Below are 27,470 nucleotides of genomic sequence, written 5' to 3'. Positions count from 1 at the left end.
TGCGACTCTGCAGGGGACCAGCTGTGTGTCCCTGGGGTCTGCTCACGCTGTCTGCCGCCATCTATCCTGTCCCACAGAGACAGACCTACCCACTCCCGGGGAGCCAGCCCTGTGGGACATACTGGCGCTGAAGAATGCAGGCTGGATTAAGGACCCAGCAGGTGGCAGGCTGGGGCTCTGAGGGAGGTTGGAATTGGCAGAGGAGCTCAGAGCTGCCCCAGCCCCACCGGTCCCCCCAGGTCCCAGTGTGAACCAGCGGAGGGCCATGGACAGATTTATTCGAGGCGTAGAGGCCTGGGGCAAATCCACAGGGTCCCCTCCCTCCAAATGCCCCTGTCAAACCAACGTCCCGTCGTGCCAGTGGGCGTCCACTGCGTCCGGTGGCACCTGCGCTACAAGAGGTTCACCGTGGCCACCACCTGCTTGCAGCCAGTGACGGCGAACTCCCGGCCAGCCACGCGGTAGTAACTGAGCTGCGCGGCCAGGAGCTCGGCGCGGGCCTGCTCTGGGAAGAAGCCCTCCCCGGCCATCTCGTCCCGGAAGCAGTTGACCACGTCCCCCTTGTCCAGCAGCAGGAAGGGCACGATAGTCGCGACCTCCCACAGCGGGTGCTCGCGGACCAGGAGCGCCCTCAGGCTGGCGCGCAGCTCCTCCTCAGCCTGTGCCGCCACCGCCGCGGCCCCGGCCCCGTGGGCGCCGTCTGCGCGCAGGGCCAGCGCGCGGGACGCGTTCTGCAGCACGAAGCGCGTGACCTCCGCGCCGCCATTGCCGCTGAGGAGCACGTAGATGGCATTGTGGAAGTGGTGCGAGCGCTGCGGCTGCAGGAAGCCGTGCAGCTCGTCCAGCAGCGCCGGCGGCAGGAGCTCCACGTCGTCCAGAAGCAGGAGCGGGGTCTTCTCCTCCGCCTCGGCCCGCGCCACGACGTCGGCCACGCGCCGCGCCAGCTCCTGGCGACAGTCCTCCGCGGCGCGCGGCTCGGGGCAGTGGTGCCGCGCGTGGTACTGCAGCACGAGCGCGCCGTCCTCGAGCACCGCGCGGAAGTGGCGCGCCAGCAGGCGGCCCACATGGCTCTTGCCCACGCCGCTGGGCCCGTGCAGCGCCAGGAGCAGCGGGCGGCTGTGCACGTGCGTGGCCAGGTAGTCCCGCAGCAGCGCCACGATGCGCTCCACGGCCGCCGGCTGGCCGAACACGGCACGCTGCAGCGCCTTCTCCAGCCCGTCAAGGTCATAGCGCTGCGCGTTATCGTCCAGGTTCTCGATGGCGTTGAGCACCTGGAAGCCCACGATGGCCACGAGCAACAACAGGCAACGCTGCGCGCGGCTCCGGCGCTCCACGCGCGGCCGGTACTTGCGCGACGTCTCGGGGTAGAGCACCAAGCGGCTGCGCCGGCGCTTCTTTCGCGGCGGCCTCGAGGACAGCTCCGCCGGGCCGTCGAAGGTGAAGAACTGAGGCTGGTCCGGGTCCGCGCGCGGCGCCCGGGGCTCGGAGTCCGGCCTCACGGCCGTAGGCGAGAAGCACCGCTTGCGCAGGAGGCGCACGCGACGGCGCAGGCGGACCACGGCGCGCACGGGCGCGATCACGCTCGGGCCGGGGGCGACGTGGTCCGCTGCCGCGGGCTCCGGACTGGGCTGGCCGCGGTCCATGGCGCAGGGGCGGCGCTTGGCATGCAGGTCACCCTCCCTGCAACAGGAAGACGGAGAGGGTCTCCAGACTTCCGCCCGGCCGACTGGGACCCTCCCCCGAGATCTCAGCCCCACCCACCCCCGCGAGGCCCCCCGGAGTGCGGCCCGCTGCCCCGAGGGCAGGGCCTGGCACGGGCCTCGCCCCTCTGACCAGGAAGCGGCTCCCGGCCGGGCCCCAATGCAAATCTCTCGGATCCTCGCATAAACAGCCTCCGGCCTTGAGGAAGTGGCTGCGGGGGGGGGGGGGGGTGGGGGGCGGGGGCGCATTTTATCAGGCGGCCGCCGCCCGGGCTTCCTGGAGGAGGAGTCGGAGTCGGTGCCAACCTGCCGCCAATTAGGGGTGGAGCAGGGTCAAGGCCGGACCCCGCCCCTGACGCAGCTCGACTGCCGGGCGCCGGGGGCCCTCCGGTCCCTAGAGGGGGGCGTGGGAAGCAGACGCCCAAGCATCCCCAGAGTTCAGAGATGCCCCTCCCCCACGAACACTTGGTGGTGGTGGTGGTGGGGCGGTCTGGCCGTTACTTCTGCTTTCCAGAATGGGCCCCTGTCCCCAAGCTGAGCCCAGGCCTCCCAGCATTGCTCTAGTGGGCACACTAATGGAGTTGGGGGCAGGGAGCCCCCTAGAGGCGGGTGGGGGTGGGGTGAAAAGAAGAACAGAAAGACAAGACCCGGAGAAGGAGAGATGAAGCCACTGAGACAGCTGGAGAAAGGTGGGGTGGATGCCCCCGGCCCTCCCCAGTACCTGCAGCTGCGTCAGCTCAGGCTCTCGCTGGCCCGCCCTCAGCCCCCCAGGGCGGGCCCCCAGCCCACGCCAGAGGCTGGGGCCTGCGACGCAGGAAGCTGAATGTGCTGGCTTCCTGGCGGGGGTCGGGGTGGGGTCAGGGGCCTCACTGGGTCAGCTCAGGCTCAGAGGGGCAGCGACACCTCCTCCGGAGCGGAGGAAGCTCTGGGGAGGTTTCCGCTTCTTTGCAAAGGAAGTGAGTCAGGGGTGTGGCGCGGGCGGGACTCAGGCTGGACGGAGGCACCAGAGGGGGAGGCCTGGCTGACTCGCCCAGGTACCCCGGCCGGTTGGTCACCTACCTTAAAGCCCTCCCAGCCCTCCTGACTCAGCCCAGGCCCAGGACACCCGGTGAGGCCGAGGGCAATGCCTCCCCTGGGGTCCCACGTGCCTTTGCTCCTCAGCCTGCCCTCCACAGGACCCCCACCTCCCCAGGGACATCTGCGCCTGACCACCCCCCGCCCCCCGCAGGACCCACAGCGAGGGGGATAGGCATGTCCAGGCTGCCGATTAGCAGAGGCGGAGCGGGCGGGCAGGGTCGTCCCCCAGCTGGGGTCCTCCAACCCTCTCCCCTCTTCACCCTGCCCAAGCCCAATCCGGGTGCTCACAGAGTAGGGCTCGTTTCCTTTTCCTCCCCCTCTTCTACCAGGTCCCGGGCTCCACGGCGCTCCCCCCCCCCCGCCTCCCCCTTTGTCTTCCCCTGTACCTCGGCCTAGAGCACCCCCCCAGGACAGGGCAGGAAGTTCTAGAATGGGGGGAAAAAACCCACACATGACTCAGGGCCCTGGTCGGAAGGCAAATTTAGAAAGAACTTGGGCCCGGAGTTGGCAGATGGAGGCTCTGGGCCCCTCCCCGCCACCAGCTTCAAGTGGCCCTGCCCCCACCCCCGTTCCCATCTCTGTGGAGACTGGCCTATCTGGATGACCCTCCCCTCTGGAGCGGGTCTACTAACCAGTAATGCCCCCAAACCAGTCCTGGCCCCGAGCTCAACTGTGTCCCGCGGGCGCTGGCAGTCCTGAGCCCCCCATCCTCCAGCCTCCCTGTCCCTCATCCTCCACACTTCTGCCCACACGGGGTCGGTCCCCCTGCCGAGCGTGCCATCCCTCCCCACTTCCTAGCTTCCCTCCACCTCCCTGTCCAACCTGCATCAGGGAGAAGCCACTCATGGGCTTGGGGGTTCCCGTCCTCCCCAGAATATGGGGCTCCTGCCTGTCCACGTGTGTCCGATGCCCTCTGGCAGGATCACTGAGAAACCACTGCTTCTCCGCTTCCTCCTCTCCAGCTGCGGGCCTGGCTCCCCGAGACCCGCTGCCCCTCTCTGTGCTGGGCCAGGTGCTTAGGGACCCCTCGGGCCTCACGCACCATGTGGCCCCTGCCCAGGCCTTCCTGGAACCAGGACGGAAGGACATCTGTCCAGGCCTCTGCTGGTGCCCCACGGCCCTGGGATGAGGGTGGGGTCCTTCGGCGTCTTCAGGCTTTCTACAGTCTCCCAGCTGCTTCTGACACAGAGAACCCCAGGGGGCCCTGACAGGCAGACGCAGGAAAAGGTGCCCAGGGGTGGGGGCGGGGCGCTGGCTGGCGGCTGCTTCCGCCAGATGCTGGTCCCAAACCTGCTGGGGTCCAGAGCCCCAGCACTGGGTGAGGTGGGGGCCTGGACGTGGGGTGTGGCAGGAGTCAAGAAAGTCATGCCTCAGAGGGCCTGCCCCCAGCGGGGTCAAGGGTGAGCCTGAGCCCTGCACTGAGGCCCGCCTCCTCTGTACTTTCTCCCCCATCTCCAGGGGTGAAGGGGGCCCCACCTGTCCCTACCCTTCAGGACCGAGCCCACCACGCCCGTAGGATGCCCTCCCACCCCTCCCTCCAGCCCGCACCCTGTCCAGCCCTGTCCCCAGCCCCGAATTCAGGTCCACAACTTCAGCCTGGTCTCTGCAGACCCCTCACCTCGCTGCCCACCCACGACCCCTCCACCAGCCCAGTGTGGGCTCAGGTTCCCAAACTGCTGGCCTGGAGGTGGGCAGGGCCTGCACCACACACATGCTCCCTCCTCCCCGAATTCCCATGTGGACGCTCCCTTCCTCTGACCAGACCTCCCACCCCCCAGCCTCCCCGCAGCCCTGCCCGGTCCAGCCTCAGGATTCCCGCCTCCCTCGCAGCCCCAGAGGGTCCCTGAGCTCAGCTGCCGCCTCCCACCGGCCCACCTGGGGCTCGCCGTCGCTGCAGCCCTCACCCCCACCCCGTCCGTCCTTGCAGCTCACGCCCTCCCCCTGACGAGCCCCGCTCACTGGGGGGCCTCTGGTCCCCGGTCCCTTTGTCGGGGCTGGAGGAGCTTGGCCTCCGACTGGTCTCTGTCCCCCTTGACCGTGAGCCTCACGGGGGGTCATGCGGCCCCGTGCGGGCACTTGCTCCTCCCCCGGCCCAGCTCCTTCCTCATCCTCTCCTCACCTCTGCCCCATCCTGCCTCCCAGCCCAGGACCCCCTGGCTCCCGGAGGAAAAGCGGCAGCTGGAAGGGGGTCCCCGCCTCCTCCCTGGGAACGCGCCCGCTCCCGCGGGGCCCACCTGGGCCTGGCGCTGCCCCCTCCCCCACTCAGTGACACCCCAGCCGTCCCCCAAAGCCCCATCCACTTTTCATTCCTTGTCACTCCCATCAGCGCACGAACACCGAACACCGGGCTCCTCCCGACTGCTGACGCCCACACCCCCGGGTCTTTGCTTTCCTCAGTCACCATCTCTACCAGTGCCTCCCGACACCTGCAGAGCCGCACCTGTCAAGGTCACAGTGACCTCCACACAGCCTGCCCCTCGGCAACATGTCAGCACTGGTGATGGGCACTGAGGCCCACCCAGGGCTGACCGTGTCGAGTCTTTTGGCCCCGAGCGCAGCCAGGCCCAGGCCTCACCATCCACAGCTGCTGTCTCGGACGGGGCTGGGCATCCAGGCTGTGCCCACGGAGAAAGGCGCCAGGAAAGTGCTCGCCAGCCTGCACTGCAACCAGCCCTGGGCGCGCACAGAACAGCTCCTCTGCTGGATTTACCAAAACGCCTTTTATTTACAAAAGTGAAAGTCTCACTATGAGCAGCAGCAGACCCTCCCCTGGCCGAGGACACTGCTCGGAGGGTAAATCGAGGCAGCAGGGGACCCTGGGCTTTCCTCCCCCATGTGCTACTCGGGACTGTCAACAGGGGAGGAGCTCCTTGGAGAGCTGGGCTCCACCTGCAGACCCCCGCCCCCAGCAAACTCCGCGGTTCTGCCAATCGGGCGCCAACCCTGCCGGCCCGCCCTCTTCCCCTCAGGCCTCGGACCCTGCCCCACCCCCCACCCCCCACCCCTTGGAAAACGGGTGTCCTTTTCCTAATGCCAACTACTGCCTGTCTGCCTGACAGCAGTGGAAACCCACACGCGAGGAGGAACAAGCAAGCAGCTTTCCACGGCGTGGGAGTGCGAGGGGCCAGGCGGGGGGCAGCAGGTCTGCAGCAGGCCTGTGCTCCAGGGAGCCGGCCGGGTCCCGTTCACGCAGGAGGCACACACCTCCCAGGACCAAGTTCCAGGGGAGGCTGAGGTGCAGAGCACCGGTGCCCTGCCCACAGGACGGTCCCCGGGGTCTCCGCTCAGCCCACCCCCAGTCCCAGAACAGTCAGTCCACCTTCAGGAGAGACGCCTCTTCCCCTGGCTGACCAGGGCCACGACCCCACCGGGGGCCCTGCCCACCCCTGAGCAGCCCCAGGCGGAGCCTCAGAGTACAGCTGGGGCGGGCACGCTGGGGAGGGGCAGCTCCAGGGCTGGGGTCTCTGTGGCCTGGGCCGGGCTGGGCTTCCTCCGGTCCAGCTGCTCCAGCTTCTCACCAAGCTGGGAATACAGCTCCTTCACCGCCTCTCCACTCTGTGGGGGGAAGCGCGTGGCTTCGGGGCAGGCCCAGAGCGTGTGCACACAGATCTCTCTCCTCTCTCCCTCTCCCTCTCCCTTTCTGTCTCTCTCTCTCTCACACACGCACGCACATGCACGCCAGCCAGCCTGGGGCGGGACGGGGCAGGGGAGGGCACCCACCTGGCCCGTGGGCTCCAGCGCCTTCTGCAGGGCCTCCAGCTTGGATGGGGCCACCCGGTGGTGCAGGTGGAGGAGGAGCCGCAGCACGTGCCGCTGCACATTCTCCTTCCTGGAAGAGGCCGCGCTGGGCTGCAGGCGGCTGCAGAGCCGCCCTCCCACCCCCTCCCCAGCTGTGCCCGGCGCCCCCGACCGAGATGTGGACCGAGAGGACGGGCACCTCGGGGAGGCGGTGAGGAGAAAGCCGTCGAAGAGGCTGCTGCAGAAGTCCTCCAGGGCAAACTCGTCCGCCAACAGCGCCAGGTTGCCCGTGAGCAGGTGCAGGAAGATGTCCCCGAACGCCAGATCGCTGAAGGTCTCCACTGCAAGCACAGCAGGCGTCGCACAGCTCGCCCAACACCCACCTCCCCGACCCGGGCCTGAGGGCCAGAACCTGGGCCTGGACGGGGGAAGCAGACGGTGGGGGTGGGGCTCCAGAGCAGGGGTGGGGAGGGACGAGAGCCCGTCACGGGTGGCTCTGCCCAGCGGCCAAGGGGCTTAGGATGAAGGGGACTCCAGCAGAGGGAAAGCTGAATGGGCCGGTAGCGAGAGGACACACAGAAGTGCCGAGGGCTGGCCCGGCAGGCCTGCCGGACCACGGGCTCTAGAGGAGAGAGAACGGAGCAAACGAGCCTTCTTTTTTTGAAGCCACGGCCATCAAACCTCAGAAGAGAGAGATGGCAAGAGTAACTATCAACCGATCGCAGCGATCACCGGCAACACCACCGAGTGCACGCGGGCAGGCACAGCAGCTGAGACAGAAACGCCGACGCAACCCCAGCCACCGAGCCCCTAACGCGGCGGGAGACACGACCCCACCAGACGCGCCCGGGGTGCACTCCTGCTGCACAGCTGACCGAGGACTCGGCTGGCCTCGTGGCCGGTTACAGGACACTCGAGCGAGCACACGGTCACTGCACCAAGGGACGCTGCCAGCAGAGTCCCGACCGGGGAACAAACGCCCTGGTTCCCCCAGCAAAGCCCGCGTAGCCCTACAGACCACAAGACCTGAGAGTCAGCCGGAGAAGCCAGGTGAAGGGAAGCCCTTGTTTGACTCCTGACTTGCACAGACCATCCGCACAAAAGTGTTATATGACAACTGGGGCAACGCGGCCACCGTCAGGACCTGGACCCCAACCAACCACGTGCCAAGGTCGTGGTTTTTAAGAGTCTGTCTTCTGTAGAGACACCTGCTGCACCGTGCCAAGCCAGTCTGCCGGGTTTACGTACAGACCGCTGAGCGGACGGGACGGCAGCCACACGCGGACCCCAGTGCAGGTGGGCGACGGGCACTGGCCTGCACAATCCTGTGCTCTTTACTTGGGTTTCATCAAAAACTCCCACCAAAAAAAAGTTCAAAAATAAAGAATTTTAAAAACCAACATTCTTTCTTACCAGAACCTATCAGTTACAGCAAAGAACGAGATCGCTCTCCCTGAACGTGATTGAAGACCTGCACCCCAGCCCCCCAGGCGGCAGCTCGTGGCTGGGAGACACTGATGCTCCCACCTCACAGGACATCCTGTGTCTACAGACACGATTAAACAAGAAAGATACAGAAGTTCAAAAGTGAGTAGAAAGAATGAGGCAAATCCAAGTTCCTTATGACTGTGCTCCTGGAAGCCCCCGAAACAGACAAGCTGTCGCCCCTGAGATCGTCACATGCTGACCCAGAAGCCTGTGAACGCGCCACCTGAGGGGCACCGGGCCCCGAGACGGAAGATGGTCCTGCACGCCCCGGGTGGGCCCACGGTGATCGCAGGTCCTTGGAAGAGGAAGGCGGGAGTCAAAGCCAGAGACAGGAGGACGGGAGAAGCTGGACAGATGAACTGAAGGGGCCAGGAGCCAAGGACGCGGCTCCCGGAAGCTGGAGGAGACAAGAAGGGGCTTCTCCCTGGAGCCCCAGGAGAAGCCAGCCCTGCCCACACCTGACTCCAGCCCTGGGAGACTCACTGCAGACTTCTGACCCCCAGAACCGTAAGAATAAGTTCCTGTTGATCAGTTGGGTGGTGGCTGGGTAGAAACTAATACCCACAATGGGCCGCTTCCCCCACGTGGAAAAGTCGGGAAACAGCACGCCCCACTGTCAGACGGTGAAGCGTGAGATCCTCCCCGGGAAGCCGCAACGCCTCAGACGGGACCAGGACCGGGCCAGCAGAGGCCCCGGGCCTGTCGTGCGCGGCGGGCCGGCTGGGCGCTCCCTTACCCTTGAAGGGGTCCACTCAGATCCCTCCCTCGTCTTCCTGCCTTGCACCCCACACCCCAGGCAGAGCAAGGCTCCCGGGGGAAGCGGCCTCTTCACCACCGCGGAGCGGGGGCTCTCTCAATGGTCTGAGGACTTGAGGGGCTCCACGCCTCTCGCCCCTCAGGAAAAGATTAAGGTGGCTCTTCGCAAACGCGGGCTGCGGCGAGAGCCGAGGGCGTCTGTGAGAGGACACGGCTGGGCCCCGCCGCCCACGTGACTCACCGAGACCCGGGAGCAGGCGCAGGAGCGCGTTCTTGTTCCTCTGCTTGGTGATGTGCAGCACGTAGTACAGCCCCACCTCGCAGGCCACGCGCTGCTCCTGCAGGAACCTGCGCCCGAGCACCGTCAGCCCCGAGGGAGCCCAAGGGGAAGGCCCTCCCGCCCAGTGCCCGCAGCCCGTACTTGGTGAAAGTCTCTGGCAGCGCGCTCGGGTACGAGACCGGGGCCTTCTCCTCGGCCGGGAGCTTCTGATCCACGTTGAAGGCGTGGTCGTCCACCACAAAGGACATGAGCGTGGGCAGGAACCTGGTGACCAGCTCCACCTCCTGGGGCAGAGGCCCGAGAGCTGTCCTGCATCGTCCCTGCCCCTCGGCCCCCTTCCTCCGTTCATCCTCCCGGACGTGGGCCTGGGGCCCGTCCTCCTCCCCAAACCCCACCCCACAGTCCCTTGAGAAGGCAGTGGGAAGGAGCCCGCCTGACCCTGTTACCATCTTGGGTTCCTTGAAGACCTGGCTGTCGATCATGTCCCATGCCCCCTGGCCCAGCGCCAGCAGCCGGAGCAGCAGGAGGAGATCCGGGCTGTCCTGCAGGGAGACGCAGGCCTTGGCCGTGCTCACCTGAGCTCCCCGCCCGGACCGCACTCAGCCAGGGGCTCTGGCTGCACATGCCCTCCACCTGGCTGGTGTGTGTGCTCTCCCCACACCCACATGTCCCCCAGAAAGCAGCATATGGCCAGCCGGGTGCGCTCACCCTGGGCAGCAGCTCCTGGCCCACCAGCTCCTGCAGGTGCCTGACCGTGCTCAGCGACAAGGTGTTGATGGCGAAGGGATCACACAGGATCATGGACAGGTCCCTGTGAGGACGTGCCCGCGGCATCAGTGAGGGGCGCTCCCGGCCCACCAAGCCACTGACCCGAGGAGACGGCCCTTCGGCATGGACAACGGCCACGCCGCCCAGGACCGCCTTCCACAAGCTTGTGGTTCGTGACTTGCCCTTAACTTACTTAACAACCTGAAGCATCAAGTGGTTTTTAAAGAATTAAGGTCCAGTCCTGGTCTAGAACCCGACCCGGACTCCATAAATTCAATCAGGTTCCCACAGAGACAATTCCAGGAGCGAGGAGCTGAGACAGGAGACCAGGCGGAGCCCACCCAGAGAGGGCCCTGCCGGGAGCCAGACCCCCCCACCTCCGGGTGCGGCGGGCCTCTCAGCTCACAGGCAGGCCCCACGTGGCTGCAGACACCAGAGCCCCAGCCCGGGCGCCCAGCTCGCCTGGGACAGCAACGGCCTCACCCCAGCAGCCGAGCCTCTCAGCCGTGGGCACGGGCGCCAACCAGTCCTCCTAAAATGTACTGGAAAAAACAGCCGCTCCCGACTGCGGCCACAGCACGCTCGTCCGGACGCCCGTGGACAGGACCCGGCACAAGGCCGACCCTCACCCCAGGACCTGCTCCTGCCCCTTCTTCACTCCGTCAAGGAAGCCCTGCAGCTCCCGGGCCCTCTTGCTGTCCACGAAGCGCTCTCGGATGCAAGCGTCCAGGCACCATGTGAACTGCGGGGAGGAGGCGTGGTCAGGACTCAGCCAGAGACCGCAGCCTCCAGGCAGCACTCACCGCTGCCTGAGCTTTCTTGAGCCTTTGGCGAACATCGGGACCCCCACCTCGAGTCGCCGAGGCATGGCTTGCCCCCAGGAATGGGACAGCACAAAGGAAGCAGGCCCAAGTGCCCACACCCCCACAGGCCAGGTGCTGCAAGAAACAGCAAAATGGGCGTTTTGTTCTGAAATGGGCCCCTCCAGGGCCCCCACTGTGCGGGGGTGGGTGCAGTGCCGGCTCAGAGCGTGACGCTGCGAAGCCCCTGGGAAGGGATGCCGTCTGGGGCCGCACAGGCCCCTCCAGGGCCCCCACTGTGCAGGGGGCAGTGCCGGCTCAGAGCGTGACGCTGCGAAGCCCCGGGAAGGGACGCCGTCTGGGGCCGCACGGCACCTATGCCAGGACAAGGACAGTGCAGAAAGCCCTGTTCCTAAACACAGAGCTCGCCAGTGAGCAGCCCCCGAGGGCTCTGGGGCAGGGGAGGGCCAGAGGCCCCGGAAAGACCGGAGGGGGCGGGGCGCAGCTGGCTCTGGCTCAGACGTCCAGGGGACATCACGGTCCCCCAGCCGGGTGGGCAGAGGTGGCACAGGGGCTCGGGCGGAGCCCACGTGCCTGGACCGCCACATCCAAGGGGAGGGGAAAGAGAAGCCGAGGGGGAGAGCAGCGACGGCGGGCGGGTGCCCACCTTGTGGCAGGGGTCCACGGAGCAGATGTCGCCGACGTCCAGGTCATGCAGGGACATGAGCAGCTCGGCGCGCAGCGTGCAGTAGTGCACGTTGCGGGTGCGCAGGAAGAGCGTGCGCAGGAACTGCAGGACCATGTCGTACAGCTTCACGTTGCGGCCCACCATCCGGGTCAGCCTCTGCACCACCTGCCGGGACACCGGGCAGGCCTCGCACACGCCACGGCCCTGTGGCGCTAAGCTTCCTCTCTCACAAAACATCAACTTGTGCTGGGTGGCGACGTTTCTTGTCTTTAAGGAAGCGAACCCATCACGCCCTGCGGCTCCTCTGAGAGGCCGTCAGCCCGGGTCCCAGACTCCACCAGAGTCGGTGGGCGGGGCAGCCGGTGGTGGCGTGGGGGACTCGGGCCCAGATGAGGATGGGCGGCACCGCCACGCTCAGCGTCTGCTCAAGGCCCTGCCGCAGCCACCCCACTCCCGCCTTCTCCCGGCGGCCGCCGCCGCCCCCCTCCGCCCCCTGCCCCTATTTGGGAGGCTCCTGCCAAGGCGGCAGCCAACAGGAGGGGGCCCCACTTGGGGCCGTAAGGATGCACAGGGCCACCTGGTGTGAGACACCAAGGCAGCCCAACAGGCTGCATGCAGCGAGTGGGGAGGTCAGCAGGGACGGCAGCCCACCGTAGGGCCCCTGCCGAGGACCACCAGCAGGCCTTGGCACCCCGACAAGCGGGGCAGGCATAGAGCATCACCCGCGTCTCAGCGCCGACGTACCGGCACCTCTAACGCGGAGACAGGCGCGCACTCCAGCCTGACCACGGCCTGGCCTGCTGGGCACAGAACCACAGCCCCAAGGCCTAACCCACCCGAGGACGGTGGGGCAACGTGTCACCTGCCACCGCGCTCTCCCTTTACCCTGGCAGGACTCCAAGGCGGACCCTTGGCCTGGAGGGGAGAGTGAAGAAGGGGCAGGAGCACGGCCCAAGGCCAGGCTCCCCCAAACGAAAGGGGACGCAATGCAGGCAGGGCTCTGACACACTCAGCGGCCTGTCCAGGAAGTGGTGCTGCGAGCACCGGCCCAACATCTGAGAGAAAACATTAGGTGAGGCCCTACCTCAGGCCACACACACAAAACCCCAGGTGAGAAGGCTGGCGGTGAAAGAACACGGCGAAACATCGAACGCTCCTTGGCCAACGTTTGGCCTCGTACCATCACCTCCCTCCCAGGTTGAGGGGTCCTCCTAGAACCGGGCCAGGGACCCCAACCTCACCAGGAAAGGTCAAAGTGTCCACGGTGGCCTCCAGACAACAACCCCCCCCCCCCCCTCTCCACAGCCTTCCTCTACCCCTGGAGCTCTCAGGGACCGAAATATGACACCTACTGCATAGGGTCCGCCCCACACGAGCCTGCAGTACCCCCAGGCAGGTGCCCCAGTACCCCAGGGGTCACTGAAGGGCCCAGGGGCCAGGGCAGTGAGTCAGCACCCTAAAAGCATTTGTTGGGCTTCCCTGGTGGCGCAGCAGTTAATAATCCGCCTGCCAACGCAGGAGACCCGGGTTCGAGCCCTGGTCCAGGAAGATCCCACATGACGCAGAGCAACTAAGCCCGTGCGCCACAACTACTGAGCTTACGCTCCTAGAGCCCACGAGCCACAACTACGGAGCCCGTGTACCACAAATACTGAAGCCTGTGCGCCTATAGCCCGTGCTCCGCAACAATAGAAGCCACGACAATGAGAAGCCTGCGCACAGCGACGAAAAGTAGCCCCCGCACATCACAACTAGAGAAAGCCTGCGCACAGCAACGAAAACCTAACGGAGCCATAAATAAATAAATACATTTATTTAAAGAAAAAAAAAAAAGCATTTGTTGAAACAAGGAATGAATCAAACACAGAAACAGAGAAAAGCTCCCAAAGCTGAAAGAAGACACAGAGAGTTTAGCTGAAGAGGCCGGCTAAGCTGCCGAGCTCCAAGTACGCAGGAAAGACCAGAGACCCACACCCAGGTGCAGTGCTGCAACGCCCCTTGCCAGCCCCACATCTGAGCCCAGCCTTCTGGAAGCAGACAAGCCGGGCTTCACGGGGGAGGCCCTGCACACATCCCCGCCCCGCCTCACCTCGCCCTGGCGTCTGGTCTTGGGGGAAGGGCTGAAGAAGTTGTGCAGGACGGAGAGCTCCGTGCTGAAGAGCGCGCTCTCCTTTTCCACGATGTACTGTTTCAGCAGCGGGGAGACCTCGTCGCCAAAGAGCGCCTGGTTGTCCTGCCAGATCTGCCGCTTCACCTCCACGGCGCAGGCCCGGTACAGCTCCTTGTCGGCCATCACCAGCTTCAGTTTCTTCTCAGGAACCTACGTGACCCCGGAGCCCACCTGTGAGCAGCACCTGTGCCCCAGGGGTCTCCCTCAAGACAAGCCGGCAGGCCTCAGCCCCCCACAGCAGAGGCCACAGCCAGCCCAGCCCCAACTGACAGCGGCACCCGTGACTGGCCCCCCAGGCTCTGACGGGGCAGGAGCTGTGCTGCCCACAAACAGCTTTTTCCCAGAAAGGGCGCCACGCTCCAGAGCTTGTGCCAAGGTTCAGTCGATGCGCGGCTCGGCTCAGGGAGAAGCCAGCGAGGGGAACGTGCTCCGGAGCTGCTATTCCTGAGGCAGGCAGCTCGGGAAACCTCCCCAGGGCAAGCTGGTCCTGCGGCTGTTACCTTGGGCAAGTGTTTCATGACGCACATCACCACTGGCTGCAGAGATGGCATCTTCACCAGAGAAAAGCTCTTCTCCAGAAGGTCCTCGAGTTTCTTGTACCTGGAAGGACTCTCAGCACTGAGGGAGCAGCCCAGGACCAAGTCGGAAGCAGCTCCCTGCCTGTCCCCAGACCGGTGGGTGATGTGCACAGGCGGCCCCTTTTTCAGTAGGGATGTGTAGCCACCGGGGCACATTCAGTGCCCGAGCTGGGGAGGGGGCTGCCCATCTCACCGCCCACTTACCTCTCCTCGGCCTTCCCCTCTGTGGCAATGGCTGACACGCGCTCCAGCAGCTTGTCCCGAAGCTCATCAAACACTGACTGGTGGAATTCCAGTCGGGGCGTCCCATGCAGGTCCAAGAAGGGCAAGGCCGACTGCAGGGAAGGCAGCAGCACGCCATTTTCTGTCTAAAGAAGCGGAGCTCGATTTGACTCTTCGGGCGACAAGAGAAACCTCAGCCACAGCCCCGTCTGGCCAGGCACTCCGGATGCCCTGAGTACACACGGAGGCGGGGACAAGGATGTTCCCAGCCGCGCTGGCTGTAACTGCAAAAATTGGAAACCACTCAGATGTCCGTCGACGTAGTCTCAACTCAGGACACTTGGTTCCTCCAGCCCGGGGAAAAGACGCAGCGATCGGGAGGGAGAGAAATCTGCCCGCTTTCCCACGCGACCTCGCCCCACGCCGGACTCACACCCAGACGCTCGGCCTCTCCACCCGGCCCCTCCACCCGGCTCCACCTGGAACTGCTCGATGGCTTTGAGCGGCTCGGTGCAGTTGGTCAGCGTCTCCTTCAGGTCCTCGCCGTTGGCCACGCCCAGGTCCTGCAGCCCCGCGAACATGGCCGACGCCCCGGCCCCAATCCGGCTCGGCGCCCCATCTCCTCCGCGCTCCCCGGGCACCGCCGCGCTCGCCGCAGGCCCCGCAGCTGTCCGCTCGCCCGGGCCTCGGGGGCCGCCCGAGCTCCGCTCCCCGGCGCCCTCCAGCTCGGCCAGATTCCGCCCGCAGCGCGGATCCCCTCGGACCGCAGCCGCCCACTTCCGCCCCGCACAGGAGCCGGGTCCGCCCGCCAACCGGCTCCCCGGAAACGCCGCCGCCGCCCCGGAGAGGTTCCCGGCAACTGCGCCGCGGCCCTCGCCTGGCGGAGACGGAGCGCGAAGGCGGTGCCAGGACGACGCACAGGGCGTCGAGAAAACCCCGCCCCGCCCCCCCGGGCCCCGCCCCGCCCCCCCGGGCCCCGCCCTCCTGCGCGACCCCGCCCAGCCTCGCGGCGCTTGCAGCCGTTTACCGGCAAAGGAGAACAGGGTTGGCGCGGAGGGAGGGCGGAGTGCTGCGGGGCGCCTGGGGGAGGGGGCACCGGAGGAGGGGGATGGAGCACAGGGGGCGGGGTGCCGCGGCCTGCTTCAGGAGATTCATAGCTGCTATTTTAGCCAAGAGCGTTTTAGTAATCATGAAAAATATTGTTGCTGACCTCACAGCGCCCACCAGGTGCACGACCCTCTCTCATCCTGGAACTTGGTTTCTTCCTTGTCCAACCCGGCGAAGCTCACACGGCGAAGCTCACACCGTAGTGTTATCACAAAGACCAAAATCTAAGTGTGGGAACTTCCTTGGTGGCGCAGCGGTTAAGAATCCGCCTACCAATGCAGGGGACACGGGTTCAAGCCCTGGTCCGGGTAGATCCCACATGCTGCGGAGCAACGAAGCCCATGCGCCATAACTACTGAGCCCTCGGTGCCACAACTACTGAAGCCCGCACGCCTAGAGCCCGTGCTCTGCAACAAGAGAAGCCACGGCAATGAGAAGCCTGCGCACCGCAACAAAGAGTAGCCGCCCCCCTCCGCCCCGCTCACCGCAACTAGAGAAAGCCCGTACGCAGCAACGAAGACCCAATGCAACCAAAAGTAAATAAATAAATTTATTTAAAACAAAAACAGTTTGCCTCAAATAGGGAGTGCCTAGCAGAGACCTGGACACGCAGTGACAGGGTGACAAAGGATGGCTGTCCTCTTGTCACCTTGAGCATCTATCCCCCTTGCTAACCAAAAGTGTTAGGCCCTCAGGCTGAGGTCCAGCCCAACTCGCTGCACATGTGAGCCCTGGATTCCATGGGGTCCCTCATCTCTTGCAGTGCAAGATGCCCATACAGTGCCTGCAGCAGTCACTGCCTGCCCTGCACCCTCCGTGGGCTCCCCATTGCCAAGCATGCAAGCCCCCGGACCCAGCATGCAGCCCTCTGCAGCTTTTCCATCCCTCCAGCTCACCTCCTTCTGTCCCACCAGCTCGGGGTCTTCCCAAGCTTGGCCACACCAAACATCACACCCTCTCCCTTTTCATGTGCCTTGGCTTCTGAGGTTTGCTCTCATAAATTCCCTTCCTGCTGCCCAGCAAACTCATCCTCGAAAGCCCCCTCCGGAAAACCCTCCCTCCTCAGCCCAGCTCGAGGGATTGCTGCAACCTTCCTGCTGGTCCCACTCCTGGCTTTGAGACCTAGGGATTGCTTGTGGTGCAGCTGAGAGGAGGGCTCCTGGTCCTCCCACGCTGGGCCAGACTCCCAAGGCCAGAGTGCCCCAGGTCTATCTCTGCTGCCCGCTGCCTGAGCTGGTCAGCCCAGGGCTCAGTGCCAACAGTCTGCAGTCCCACTGCTCTGATTCCCGAGGGTGCTGGGGCTTGACCCCCAGCTGGTTCAGCCCTGGAGGAGGTCACAGGTGCGCAACGCTCAGACTCACTTGTCCTTGGCTTCCCTGCGGAAAGGGATGATGCCAACACCATGGGAGCAGCTCTTGTGCAGTGACTGTTTGAAGGGGTTGAGCTTAGAGGAGACAGAGAAGGGGGCCTGGCCCAGGGCTTGGGTGACACAGGGAGGACCCCTGGGGAAATTGGTGCAGAGACAGGAGCCACCACAAGCTGCAGGTGAGGCCCCTGCAGGGAGGCAGCCTTGGGGCCGACCCCTGGGTAGGAGGGCGGGTCCATGGTGACGAGGAGTCCAGTGGCCAGGCTGCTGCTGTGGGCAGGGGCCGGGCCGCACAGTGAAGCCTGGGGAGTCTATCGGCTACAGCTTGACCTGCACGGCCCCGTGTGAGTTCACAGGGTCTTTGGGCAGGTGCGGGAAGAAGGGGGGCCGGGCCCTAACGACCTGGTCCTCTGGGCCCTACCTGGTGGCCGGGCAGTCTGACCTTACCTCAAGACTGCCCCCCGCCTCCACTGCAACGGTCAGTTCCTCGGCTCGGCAAGCAGCCTGATCCTTGGGTAGACTGGCAGCCGGACCCTCTCCGGGATGGCACGGCTAGATGGGGGTGTCCCACACTGCCCACAGGGCTCCCTCCCACCCTGTCCCAGGCCACCCCACCCTAGAGGAGAAACACTGAAGGGGAAGTGAAGGGGGATCCCTGGCCAGAGAAAGCCGGACATGACAGGTTAGCTGCAGGCCACATCTGCAGCACAGCTCACCAGGCAAGACCACCAAGCACAGCACAGAATTCGGAAGAACCAACAGCATCTCTATATAACAAGGGGGGTGGGCAGGTGGGGCTCCGGGCTAGGGCTCCAGGCTGGGCTCCAGGCTGGGTCCACCGGTCAGAGGGGTCGGCCGGCCCGGAGGGTGGATCACGGGTGCCCAGAGGGTCAGAAGGCCAGGCTGGGGGCACTGAGTTCCAGAGGGAGGCCCGGGAAGACCCCCAGGCCTGGAAGGCCAGGGTTTCATGTGTTAACTGGGTGGGCCAGCTGTACCCACTGGGCTCGAGAGCGCGCAGAAGGGGCCAGTGTCGTGGCACTTGGGTCTCTGCAAGCCTTGGATGACCAAGCCTTGGATGTGCGGAGGGGAAGTGCGAGTTGTAGCAGTCCTCCACGCCATAGGCAGCCGGGCCCAGGGTGCAGGCTGCAGAGGGAAGGTGGGTGCAGTTACCGTGCCCGCCCCCTCTGCCCGGTGCCCACCTCCCCCCCCGCCCCCGCCCACCTCCTTACAGGAGCCCACCCAGGAGGCCAGCAGGGGCGAGCAGCTCATGCAGAAAGCGGGCGGGCAGGGGCCCGGCAGGCGGCACCCGGGAAGGATGTTGTAGGCGATGGAGCTAACCCCGTCGGCAGAGGGACCTGCAGGAGGGGCTGGGCCCGCGGCCCTGCACCCCAGGCCTGCAGCATCCCCAAGTGGCCTCGGGCCTCGGTGGGGGAGGCTGGAGCAAGGCGACCCCCGAAGCTGAAGGCCGGGCAGGCGGGCGGGCTGGGCGGCTGGTAGTCGGCGGGCGAGGGCCACTGCAGGTCAAAGTCGCCGCAGGCTCCTCCCTCGGGGGACACGCCCCTGCCCCCACCCCAGGACCCGCCGGGCATACCTGCTCCCAGTTGAAGTCGTTCTGGGTGACAGGGCTTTCCCTCGGGAACCACACGGTCTGCCACGCTCTGCAGCCGCCACCCTCTGCGGTGGGGGCAACGTCATGGGGGCGCTGGTGGCCGGGGTCCCACTCCGGGGGTGAGGGCGGACAGTGGGGGCTTTCGGGGAGGGCGCACGTCACGGGTGGGGTGCATGCGAGCCGATGGTGAAGAGTGGGGCAGTGGGGAGCACTCTCGCACCGAAGCATCTGGCACCCGGTACCTGGTGGGGCCCGGGACGCCCAGATTGGTAACGACGGGAGGGCGTCGCTCCAGCCCTGGCGGGAAGCAAGCTCTGGGCCTGGGTCCTCCAGGCGGGCCTCCACCAACCGGCCTGCCTCCCCAGACCGGCCCAGGGCTGGGGGTCCAGAGCCCTCACTCACACAGTTTCCTCAGGTTGTGGGCGCAGGTGGGCGGGCTTCCTGGAGGGGCCCGTTAGCATCCTGAGGCCCGCCTGGAGCTCTTGCACCCCTGGGGGCCACCATGCCCCCAGCCAATAGCCACCCTACGCCAGCTGCCCGCCCCCCAGCCCGCCCAGCGCCCTGGGAAGTTACTGGGAAGTCACAAGTGGCTTCTGTTTCAGGGGGCCATGGGTCCAGTGTTCGCCTCCATTGATGTGAAAATTTGCCAGGAATTTCACCGCCTTTTGGTCAAAATTCATTGTCAGGGTCTCTGGCTCCCTCCCCCAGGGACATCTCAGGGCTCTGTGACCTCGCTGGCTGGTCATGCCCCCCACCCCCACCCCGTTGCCGGGAACTCCCTGGGGAAGCAGCCCTGGAGGTGCCCTTCCCCTGACCTGCCAGGTGGGTTGCCCTGGGATCAGCCATGGCCAGGAGGCCCTCAGCCACCCCACGCCCGTGACTCCTGGCTCGGCCACCTTTCCTCCCTCCCCCACTTTCTTGCCCCAACCCTTCCGCTCTCCTGGACTTTGGGGTCTCTTGGGGGGCTGGGGTCCACTCTAGTAGGGCTTTGGGGAGGACTGAGGCCCTGGCAGAGGGTGGAGAAGGGGGCAGGGGCCAGGGGGCACCTAGCTGTGCAGGGCCAGCTGAAGGAGGCGTGGGGGTAGGGTGTACGGTCCAGGGAGACTCCCTAGCGCAGGAGGAGCCCCTGCGGAAAACCCGGCCCTCGGAAAAGTGGAGCAACAGTGGTTGGCTCTGAGTGGACCGTGCCCACCCCAGAGGCAGGCCTGGCGGCCCAGGTGGGGCTGAGGTGGGGAGGCCTGTCTTCTTGGGGGCACAGAGGCTGGAGGGTATCACAAACAGCTGGGGCTGCTGAGGCTGAAACGCAAAGGAATGACAATGACGAGGCCGACTGAGCGAGAGTCCATCTGCACACCGGGCCCTGCGGCGCGCTCCAGAGCTGACCAGCCAACCAACTCAGCCCTGGCCTTGGCCTCATCCAGGCGGGGCCCGGCCAAGAATGTCTCCTCCTCCGCACCCCCGTCTCTTCCTCTCCAGAGCCCTCCCATCTGACGCTGACCCTGCCTGGCCTCGGGAGGTGCTCCAGATGGACAGGCAGACAGATAAAGACTTCCTTGAGGAAACACACCTTTGATCAGGGCGGGGGGCTCCCAGTCTGTGCTCCAGGGCCCTTCCCGTGGTGCATGGTGTTCTCTGAGGGCATAATCACCCACAGATGCAGGTATAGCTTGTCAGAGCCCTTGTCACTGGGCGTGAGCAGCTGGGAGTTCTCCCTGTGACAAATACTGCCACCGCCATGGTGGATGACGTGCACGCCTGTCTTCAGCTAAACATGGATCATTTCCTCAGGGTAGACGCACCGAGTGGAAGCGGTGGGGCAAAGCCTGTGCAGCCTTTGTGCTCCCAAATTAGAGGCGGTCCTCATGCTGGCAAAGGAGCGTCAGAAAGTGCAGCATCAGCGTTTCATCAGCATTCGTTTGACAGGCTCTGCCCTCGTTGACTGTAGGCACAGTTCACATGTATTTTTCTGGTGGGGTGTTAATTTTTCATAGGTTTGTTTTGTAAGGTTGTTTCCACTGATATCACGTCTGCACATAACACTTGCTGCAAACTTTTTCCCCAGTTGCTCATCTGCCTTTTAGTATTGTTTATACTGTTTTTTGACACGTATTTGAACCCGCTAATCGTTGCCTTTATGATATTTTTCTTCGTTTTTATGGTTAGAAAGTCCTCCCTACACACACACACACACACACACACACACACAGATCAGGATTTCTTTAAAATGGAAAATAGTGCCCAGCTCCAGGGGAAAGACCCTCCAGGACAGAGTCCCAGCAGCTCCCCGGCTCGGGAACCTTGTGGCAATGCCTCCAAAGCGTCCAGGGCCTTGCATCTGAGGAGGGGCTTGGGGTGGGGCTCCCTTAGCCTCACCCTGGGAGGCTGCCCTTCAGTTGGGTACTGGCCCCCTGCGGGTAGCAAGCGTTCAAACCCAACCCTGCCTCTCACTACCTAGCAGGACCGACTGGGCTGCAATTACAGTCCCCGTTTCCCAAGCTCTAGGTCTGTCCTCAGTGAGACGCCTCCCCGGGCCTCCCGTAAGACGGGAGTGCTCACAGGGTATGGGAAGGGGCCCGGCCCAGGTGCTGCCCAACAATGCCGGGCCTCTTCACAATGGTTGCCAGGCAACAAGGACTCCTCTCTGGAAGGAGCCAGGTGCAGGCACGAGAGGGGCTGAAGGCAGCCCAGGCAGAGCTGAGGCGCGATGACAGCTACTCAGAAGCACAACCTCTTCCCGCCGGAACCTCACTACATCCCTGGGTAAGCGCCGGAGCCCTGCGGGGAGGCTGGGGTCCCCGAGGATGGGGGAGCAAGGCCGGGGCCTAAGGGCTGAAGGTTGCTCAGCTGTGAGGGGGGCCCCAGAGCTGGGTCTCCAGGAAGCTGAGGCCAGAGGGTGAGGCCCTTGAGCAGGAACCTGGGGACCCGGAAGGCCAGGGAAATGGGGGTGAGGCCGAGGGCTGGAGGGGCCAGGAGGGAGGGCTGGGGTGGGCTCGAGAGGGCCCGGCCGACCTGCCCTGCTGGAGCAGCCGTCTCAGGTGGCCAGCACGTCTGTCGAGAGCGGAAACTGGGGACAGCGCGACAGCTGGGGAGGCTGGCTTCTCCTTCCATAGAGCACTCCGCGCTTTAAAGAGGAGATGAACTGGGGATTCCCTGGCGGTCCAGTGGTTAGGACTCTGCACTTCCACCGCAGGGGGCACGGGTTCGATTCCTGGTTGGGGAACTAAATTCCTGCATGCCGCGCGGCCAATAAAAATAAATAAAAACATAAAGAGAAGAGGAGCATGTGGAGTAAAGTGATGGACACCGATGCCAGGCCACCTTGCTAGGTGTCCCGCATGCCAACAACAGAAACGAGGGACTTCCCTGGCCGTCCAGCGTTTAAGACTCTGAGCTTCCACTGCAAGGGCCACGGGTGGGATCCTGGTCAGGGAACTAAGATCCAGCGTGCTGTGCGGCACAACCTAATAAATAAGAATAGAAACAGGCCTCCAGAGTGTGTGTACACACCAACACACACTCAGACCACATACAAGGAAAAGGCTGGGAAGAACCCGACCCAACTCTGGTGACACTGCTGAGGCTCTCACCTTCAGCCCCAGCCGCGCGCCGCTGACTGACAAACTTGCATTCTCTTGAGCAGATCTTAAGAGGAAAGCAACGCACCCCCCTTGGACGTTACACAGGCCCCGGGCAGCAGTGGACGCCCTCAGGGCTTAGCCATGGCGCCCACACCACTTCCCCACGGGCCTCAATGACGCTCAGCTCCAGTGCCACCTCCCGCCAGCCTCCCGGGTGGCCGCCATCTGGGCCCAATGCCCACCATACCTTCCTGGCGGGACCGACTCGTGTACAATGGGCTGCCCTGTGTCTCAGGCCACCCCTGCAACGCTTTCGGGGGGGGCAGAGCTCCCCGTTGCCTCATCTTTAAGACCCTTGTTGTTGGAAGATGGCTGGGTGGATGGGACCCCGATGGTGGTGATGACAGAGCTCCCCTCCCGTGGGCCAGCCCCGTTCTCAGTGCTTGGCCTGTGTGCCCATTCAAGCCCCAAGAGCCCCGGACGGCAGGTGCTGCCGTGACCCCATTCTGTAGGCGGGTCGCGGATCTTGCCTGCGGCCAGTAGGCTGGGTCCACACCGGCTCCTCTCTCCTCCACAGCTATGCCGGCTTCTACCCGCAGCTGCGCTACCAGGTGGGGAACACCTATGGGCGCACCACGGCGCAGCTGCTCGCGGACGCCAGCGTGCCGAAGAGCCCGTGCTCCGTGCTGTCCCCCATAGCCAAGCCCAAGTCCATCGAGGACTTCAGCAAGTCCCAGCCACCTTTTACGCCCTGCCGTGAACTGACAGAGCCCTACGTCTGCCAGTACACCAGTTAAGCCGCTGCCCGCCCACCGGCCCTGCAGCCCCGGGGACGCCCCCATGCCCGCTGTGGCTCAAGGCTGCCCTGTCCATACAGGTCTGAAGCCCTACAAGAACTGTGAGATCCTGGGCCGGTTCCCACCCCAGGAGGTGGATGCCCAGGGGCCGCCGGGAGGAGAGAATGTATCCAGGCAAGTCCCACTGCCTGCAGGCTTCGTGCCCTACCCCCTCTACCCTCCCTGCCCACCGGGCAGGAAGGGGGACTCCAGGGACCTTGGACACCCGGGCCTGCGGTTGGCATTAGGGGAAGAGGCCTGGATGAGCGCCACCTCTGCCCGTGAGGCCCCCACGCAGTACCAGGTAACTGAGAGACACACTGAGAGCACTGGGATCAAGCCTCGCCACAGCCAGAGCCCGGTGGGGGCTGGGGCGCTGACTTGCCCCTCCCCATTCCAGCTGTGCCCCTGCATGAGGGAAGACTGCCTGGCCCCAGCCCACCAGCGGGAGACACTACGTGTGGGCTGCTTCCACAGGCCGCCCCAGATGGACCACCCCGACCTGATCCAGCGCAAGGCCATCTCAGGTGGGTGCCTGGGGCCTGGGCACGACACGCACCCGCAAGGCTCCAAGGGCCCAGGCAGGACCTGGGGAGAGCAAGTGAGGCTGCCCAAGGGCCCTCCCCGAGACTGGGAGCTCCTGCTGACCCATTCCTGTCTGTTTAGGGGGAGAGAGGAGCCCAGACAGACTTCCCTAACCCCCCGGGAGCAGGTGCGAATGCCTGGGCGGGGGAAGATGGGCATGATTGGGAACAGGGCCCTGGCTCCTCCTTCCCCAGGTTATGCTGGCTTTGTCCCTCGCTTTGCCTGGGTGATAGGGATGAATTTTCGCGATGGGGTCGCACAGGCCACAGATGAGTTTGACAAGAGCCAGGTATGTGGACACCATCCCTGGGCGAGCACAGAGGTCTCCACGCTCTGGCTTCCCTGGAGGGAGGGGGCTCTGCCTGGCCCAAAGAGGCTGCTCCCCTCCGCCCGCCCCTGCCCCCCAAACGTCTTTCTGACTAGGTCTTGGCTCTCTGCCTTGGAGTGTTGAAGACAGATGGGAAAAGACCCTGAGCCACTCATTCCCAGGAGAATGTCAGCCTTGCACCCACCGGGACATTCTGCTCACTGGTTACCAGTTGGGGGCGGCAGCACATGCCAACGCCTGCCTGTTTCCGCAGTTCCTGCTCAGAAATCCCTTCCGTGCCCCGGGCAAGAGGCTGCCCAGAACGCAGTGGCCTAACACCACCATCTACAGAAGCCAAGGTCTGATACCTTTCTACATGGGGTTCATACCAGGTGAGTGCAGTAGGCTCCCCGCCCCCATCCCAGACAAGGTCACGGTGACAGGTCACTGCGGGGAGGCGTCCGGGGCTGGGCTCCCTTACCTGTGCTGAACCTCAGGCAGGCGGCCAGCTGTGTGACCACACGATTCCCTTGGGGCAGGACTACCCGACGTCCCCTCTTCCCCAGTGTAGAAGGGTTTCACAGCCCTGACACTAGAAGTCAGACAGAGGCCAGCTGCCTGCAGACCATGCTGGCCTTCTAGAGGTTTCCTGTGCACAGGCCAGACCTGCCTTCAGGAGGCAGGGGCCCAGGGCAGCCCCAAGCTCCCAGGAGTCAGCGTGTGCGCAGGCCGAGCCGACCCCTCCAGCAGCCACTCGCGTGCTCGCCCTGCGCACGCGGCGAGCGCGCTCAGCTGCAGTGGTGCCCCTCGCAGCCATGCAGGACAACTACGCACTGACGTTTGGCAACAGCACCCGCAAGGCCTGCCAGAAGGAACTGGAGAGGCGCAGCCAGACACTATGAAAACGCTTTAATGGTGGTACCTGTACAGCATGTGATGTCGAGACAAGAAGAACAAATACACACACAGAAAGACAGGGCTATCAGAGAACAGGCTGAGTGAATAAAGAGTTCCCACGGCTCCCATGCCTCACCCGGTACCGCAGCCCTAGGCCACCTCCTCCTCGGCCTCCTCCTCAAACTCCCCCTCCTCCTCGGCCGTGGCGTCCTGGTACTGCTGGTACTCGGACACCAGGTCGTTCATGTTGCTCTCGGCCTCGGTGAACTCCATCTCGTCCATGCCCTCGCCCGTGTACCAGTGCAGGAAGGCCTTGCGGCGGAACATGGCCGTGAACTGCTCTGAGATGCGCTTGAACAGCTCCTGGATGGCCGTGCTGTTGCCGATGAAGGTGGCAGACATTTTCAGCCCGCGGGGCGGGATGTCACAAACAGCTGTTTTCACGTTGTTGGGGATCCACTCGACGAAGTAGCTGCTGTTCTTGTTTTGGACGTTAAGCATCTGCTCGTCCACCTCCTTCATGGACATGCGGCCCCGGAACACGGCGGCCACGGTCAGGTAGCGGCCATGGCGGGGGTCACAGGCCGCCATCATGTTCTTGGCATCAAACATCTGCTGGGTGAGCTCGGGCACCGTCAGCGCGCGGTACTGCTGGCTGCCCCGGCTGGTCAGTGGGGCGAAGCCGGGCATGAAGAAGTGCAGACGGGGGAAGGGGACCATATTGACAGCCAGCTTTCGCAGGTCAGCATTGAGCTGGCCCGGGAAGCGCAGGCAGGTGGTGACCCCACTCATGGTGGCCGACACCAGGTGGTTGAGGTCACCGTAGGTGGGCGTGGTCAGCTTCAGGGTGCGGAAGCAGATGTCGTACAGCGCCTCGTTGTCGATGCAGTAGGTCTCATCCGTGTTCTCCACCAGCTGGTGCACGGACAGCGTGGCGTTGTAGGGCTCCACCACCGTGTCCGACACCTTGGGCGAGGGCACCACGCTGAAGGTGTTCATGATGCGGTCGGGGTACTCCTCGCGGATCTTGCTGATGAGAAGGGTGCCCATCCCGGACCCGGTGCCGCCCCCCAGCGAGTGGGTCAGCTGGAAGCCCTGCAGGCAGTCGCAGCTCTCCGCCTCCTTCCTCACAACATCCAGCACCGAGTCCACCAGCTCCGCACCTTCTGTGTAGTGCCCCTTGGCCCAGTTGTTCCCAGCACCACTCTGACCTGCAAAGGAGAGCAGCCAGTCGCTCTTCGGCCAGGCACGTGGTCACCACTGGTCACCCGTGCCAAAAGGCCAGATGACACGGCGTGAGGCCACACACAACCCCCCCACCGCAGGTACAGCAGGTGGACCCCCAGACGGATAACGTAACGACGTACCCGATTAGAAATAAAGAGTTCAAGCTAAAGTAGTTGAACGACAAGCCAGCTGCTCCCACGGGCAGCCTCCGCCAATTCCCAAGGGCAGAGGAACCGCCACCGCCTCTGACTCAGCCTGCACGGCTGGCAGATTACATCTGCCTGCTCCTTCCGTGCGTGCGGACAGCTGGGCCTTCCCTCCAAAGCCGCTTTAGGAGCGGGGATTGAGTGACTCGAGAAGGAAGGAGAGCGTCCTTGAACCCCGCTTCTACGGGGAGTGCAGAGTGAATCAGGACCTCGGCTCTGCGGTCCTAAAACTGACGACCTTGGGCACCCCTTGACCTATAAGGCGCCCTGGCTATCAAGCCACCCCCCAGCCCGACCTGCAGCTCACCGAAGACGAAGTTGTCCGGCCTGAATATCTGCCCGAAGGGCCCCGAGCGCACGGAGTCCATGGTGCCCGGCTCCAGATCCACGAGCACGGCGCGGGGCACGTACTTGCCACCTGGGGGGCGGGAGGGCGTCAGCGACGGGAGGGCCGCGGGGCGGCAGGGGGGTGGGGAAAGGGCGCGGGGGTCTCACCCGTGGCCTCGTTGTAGTACACGTTGATCCGCTCCAGCTGCAGGTCGCTGTCCCCGTGGTAGGTGCCGGTAGGGTCGATGCCATGCTCATCGCTGATCACCTCCCAAAACTGCGGGAGACGCGAGCGGGCCGGGCTGGGGCTGAGTCACGCCTGAGGTGCCTGGAGCCGGCCCCGCCCCGGACGGCGCGGCCCTCCCCTCCCCCGCCGCCGCCGCCGCCGCCGGGCCGTCCCCAAGGGCCCTCGCTGCCGCCCCCGCCCCGACTCCGGTTCGGGCGCCGCGCGGGGCCGCAATGCGGGGCCGCCGCCGCCCGCCCGCTGCCGCCATTTTTCCCGCCGCCCGCTCGCCCCGCCCGGAAGACCTGCGCCGGCCCCGACGCCCCCGCTCACCTTTGCGCCGATTTGGTTGCCGCACTGGCCGGCCTGCAGGTGCACTATCTCCCTCATGGCGTCGGCGGCGGCGGCGGCGGCGGCAGCAGTGATAGATGAGCAGCGAGAGCCGAAGAGCTGGCGCGCAGAGTGCTACAACTGACTCGCCGCCGGTGCTTATATAGCCGCCGCGCCCGCCCCCGCCAGCCTCGTATTGAGTTTCCAGAGCGAGGCTAGCAAGCGTCCTCATTTGATTGGCTGCAGCTCCGTCAATCTTTCCGCCTAACGCCCGCCTTCCCAACGCCTTTGGCCCTTTATTGGTCCGCCGCGGCCTCTGCTCTCCCTATCAAAATACCCCCCTTCGCTCTGCGGTGCTCTGTCCATTGGGTGTTTCAAATGATTGATTTGTTCTTTCATTGGTTGGCTCCGGAGAGCACGCCGACAGGCCGGCGCTATTGGCTACGCTGGGCCAGCGTCCTGGTAACCGCCGCAGTGCCGCGGGGACCCACGCGGGCGGGGGCGCGGGCTCGGGAGGGGCCAAGCGGGGAGGGCGGGGGAGGGCCGGCCCGAGGCCCGGGGAAGGTAGGCGGGGCGCGCCCCGTGGGCGAGCGCTTAAGCCCCGGCC

The 27,470-nt window shown here is 64.9% G+C and overlaps 4 protein-coding genes across 10 annotated transcripts; 1 reads left to right on the top strand and 3 right to left on the bottom strand.

Annotated features, from left to right (window-relative positions):
• Positions 1–261: 261 nt before the first annotated feature.
• Positions 262–15,156, bottom strand: LOC101338380 (negative elongation factor B). 7 transcript variants are annotated; one of them, XM_033859173.2, is made up of 13 exons: positions 14,745–14,982; positions 14,248–14,411; positions 13,966–14,065; positions 13,385–13,615; positions 11,275–11,460; positions 10,437–10,549; positions 9,748–9,850; positions 9,478–9,581; positions 9,181–9,323; positions 9,001–9,107; positions 6,715–6,856; positions 6,498–6,606; positions 262–1,680 (listed from the first exon to the last, which is right to left on the bottom strand). In XM_033859173.2, the coding sequence occupies exons 1-13, from the start codon at positions 14,844–14,846 to the stop codon at positions 393–395; spliced, it is 2,892 nt and encodes a 963-aa protein (XP_033715064.1). In that variant the 5' UTR covers positions 14,847–14,982; the 3' UTR covers positions 262–392. The 7 variants fall into 7 exon arrangements, with proteins under 7 accessions (XP_033715064.1, XP_033715065.1, XP_033715066.1 ...); XM_004321141.4 differs by lacking the exon at positions 262–1,680 and adding an exon at positions 5,479–6,332 and having other exon boundaries at positions 9,486–9,581; positions 14,745–15,156; XM_033859174.2 differs by having other exon boundaries at positions 6,498–6,856; positions 14,745–15,156.
• A 2,427-nt stretch (positions 15,157–17,583) lies between these two features.
• On the bottom strand, positions 17,584–24,425 carry STPG3 (sperm-tail PG-rich repeat containing 3). The gene is given in 6 exon segments (XM_073806868.1): positions 17,584–17,815; positions 17,817–17,881; positions 17,968–18,066; positions 18,069–18,412; positions 18,750–18,788; positions 18,921–24,425. Coding segments are annotated over 6 exon segments (825 nt in total). The 5' UTR covers positions 19,094–24,425; the 3' UTR covers positions 17,584–17,710.
• Positions 20,209–24,662, top strand: CIMIP2A (ciliary microtubule inner protein 2A). Its single transcript, XM_033859172.2, has 8 exons — positions 20,209–20,288; positions 20,972–21,107; positions 22,503–22,717; positions 22,803–23,065; positions 23,162–23,288; positions 23,541–23,635; positions 23,928–24,045; positions 24,467–24,662. Exons 2-8 carry the CDS (start codon positions 21,052–21,054, stop codon positions 24,553–24,555), a joined length of 963 nt encoding a protein of 320 aa, XP_033715063.1. The 5' UTR covers positions 20,209–20,288; positions 20,972–21,051; the 3' UTR covers positions 24,556–24,662.
• Positions 24,548–27,021, bottom strand: TUBB4B (tubulin beta 4B class IVb). The gene is made up of 4 exons (XM_033859171.2): positions 26,867–27,021; positions 26,479–26,587; positions 26,291–26,401; positions 24,548–25,761 (listed from the first exon to the last, which is right to left on the bottom strand). Exons 1-4 carry the CDS (start codon positions 26,921–26,923, stop codon positions 24,701–24,703), a joined length of 1,338 nt encoding a protein of 445 aa, XP_033715062.1. The 5' UTR covers positions 26,924–27,021; the 3' UTR covers positions 24,548–24,700.
• Positions 27,022–27,470: the final 449 nt, after the last annotated feature.

Source organism: Tursiops truncatus, chromosome 6 (assembly GCF_011762595.2).
Source record: "Tursiops truncatus isolate mTurTru1 chromosome 6, mTurTru1.mat.Y, whole genome shotgun sequence".
Taxonomy (NCBI): domain Eukaryota; kingdom Metazoa; phylum Chordata; class Mammalia; order Artiodactyla; family Delphinidae; genus Tursiops; species Tursiops truncatus.
The sequence above is the reverse complement of the archived record's forward strand: the minus strand, read 5'-3'. Positions and strand labels throughout refer to the sequence as shown.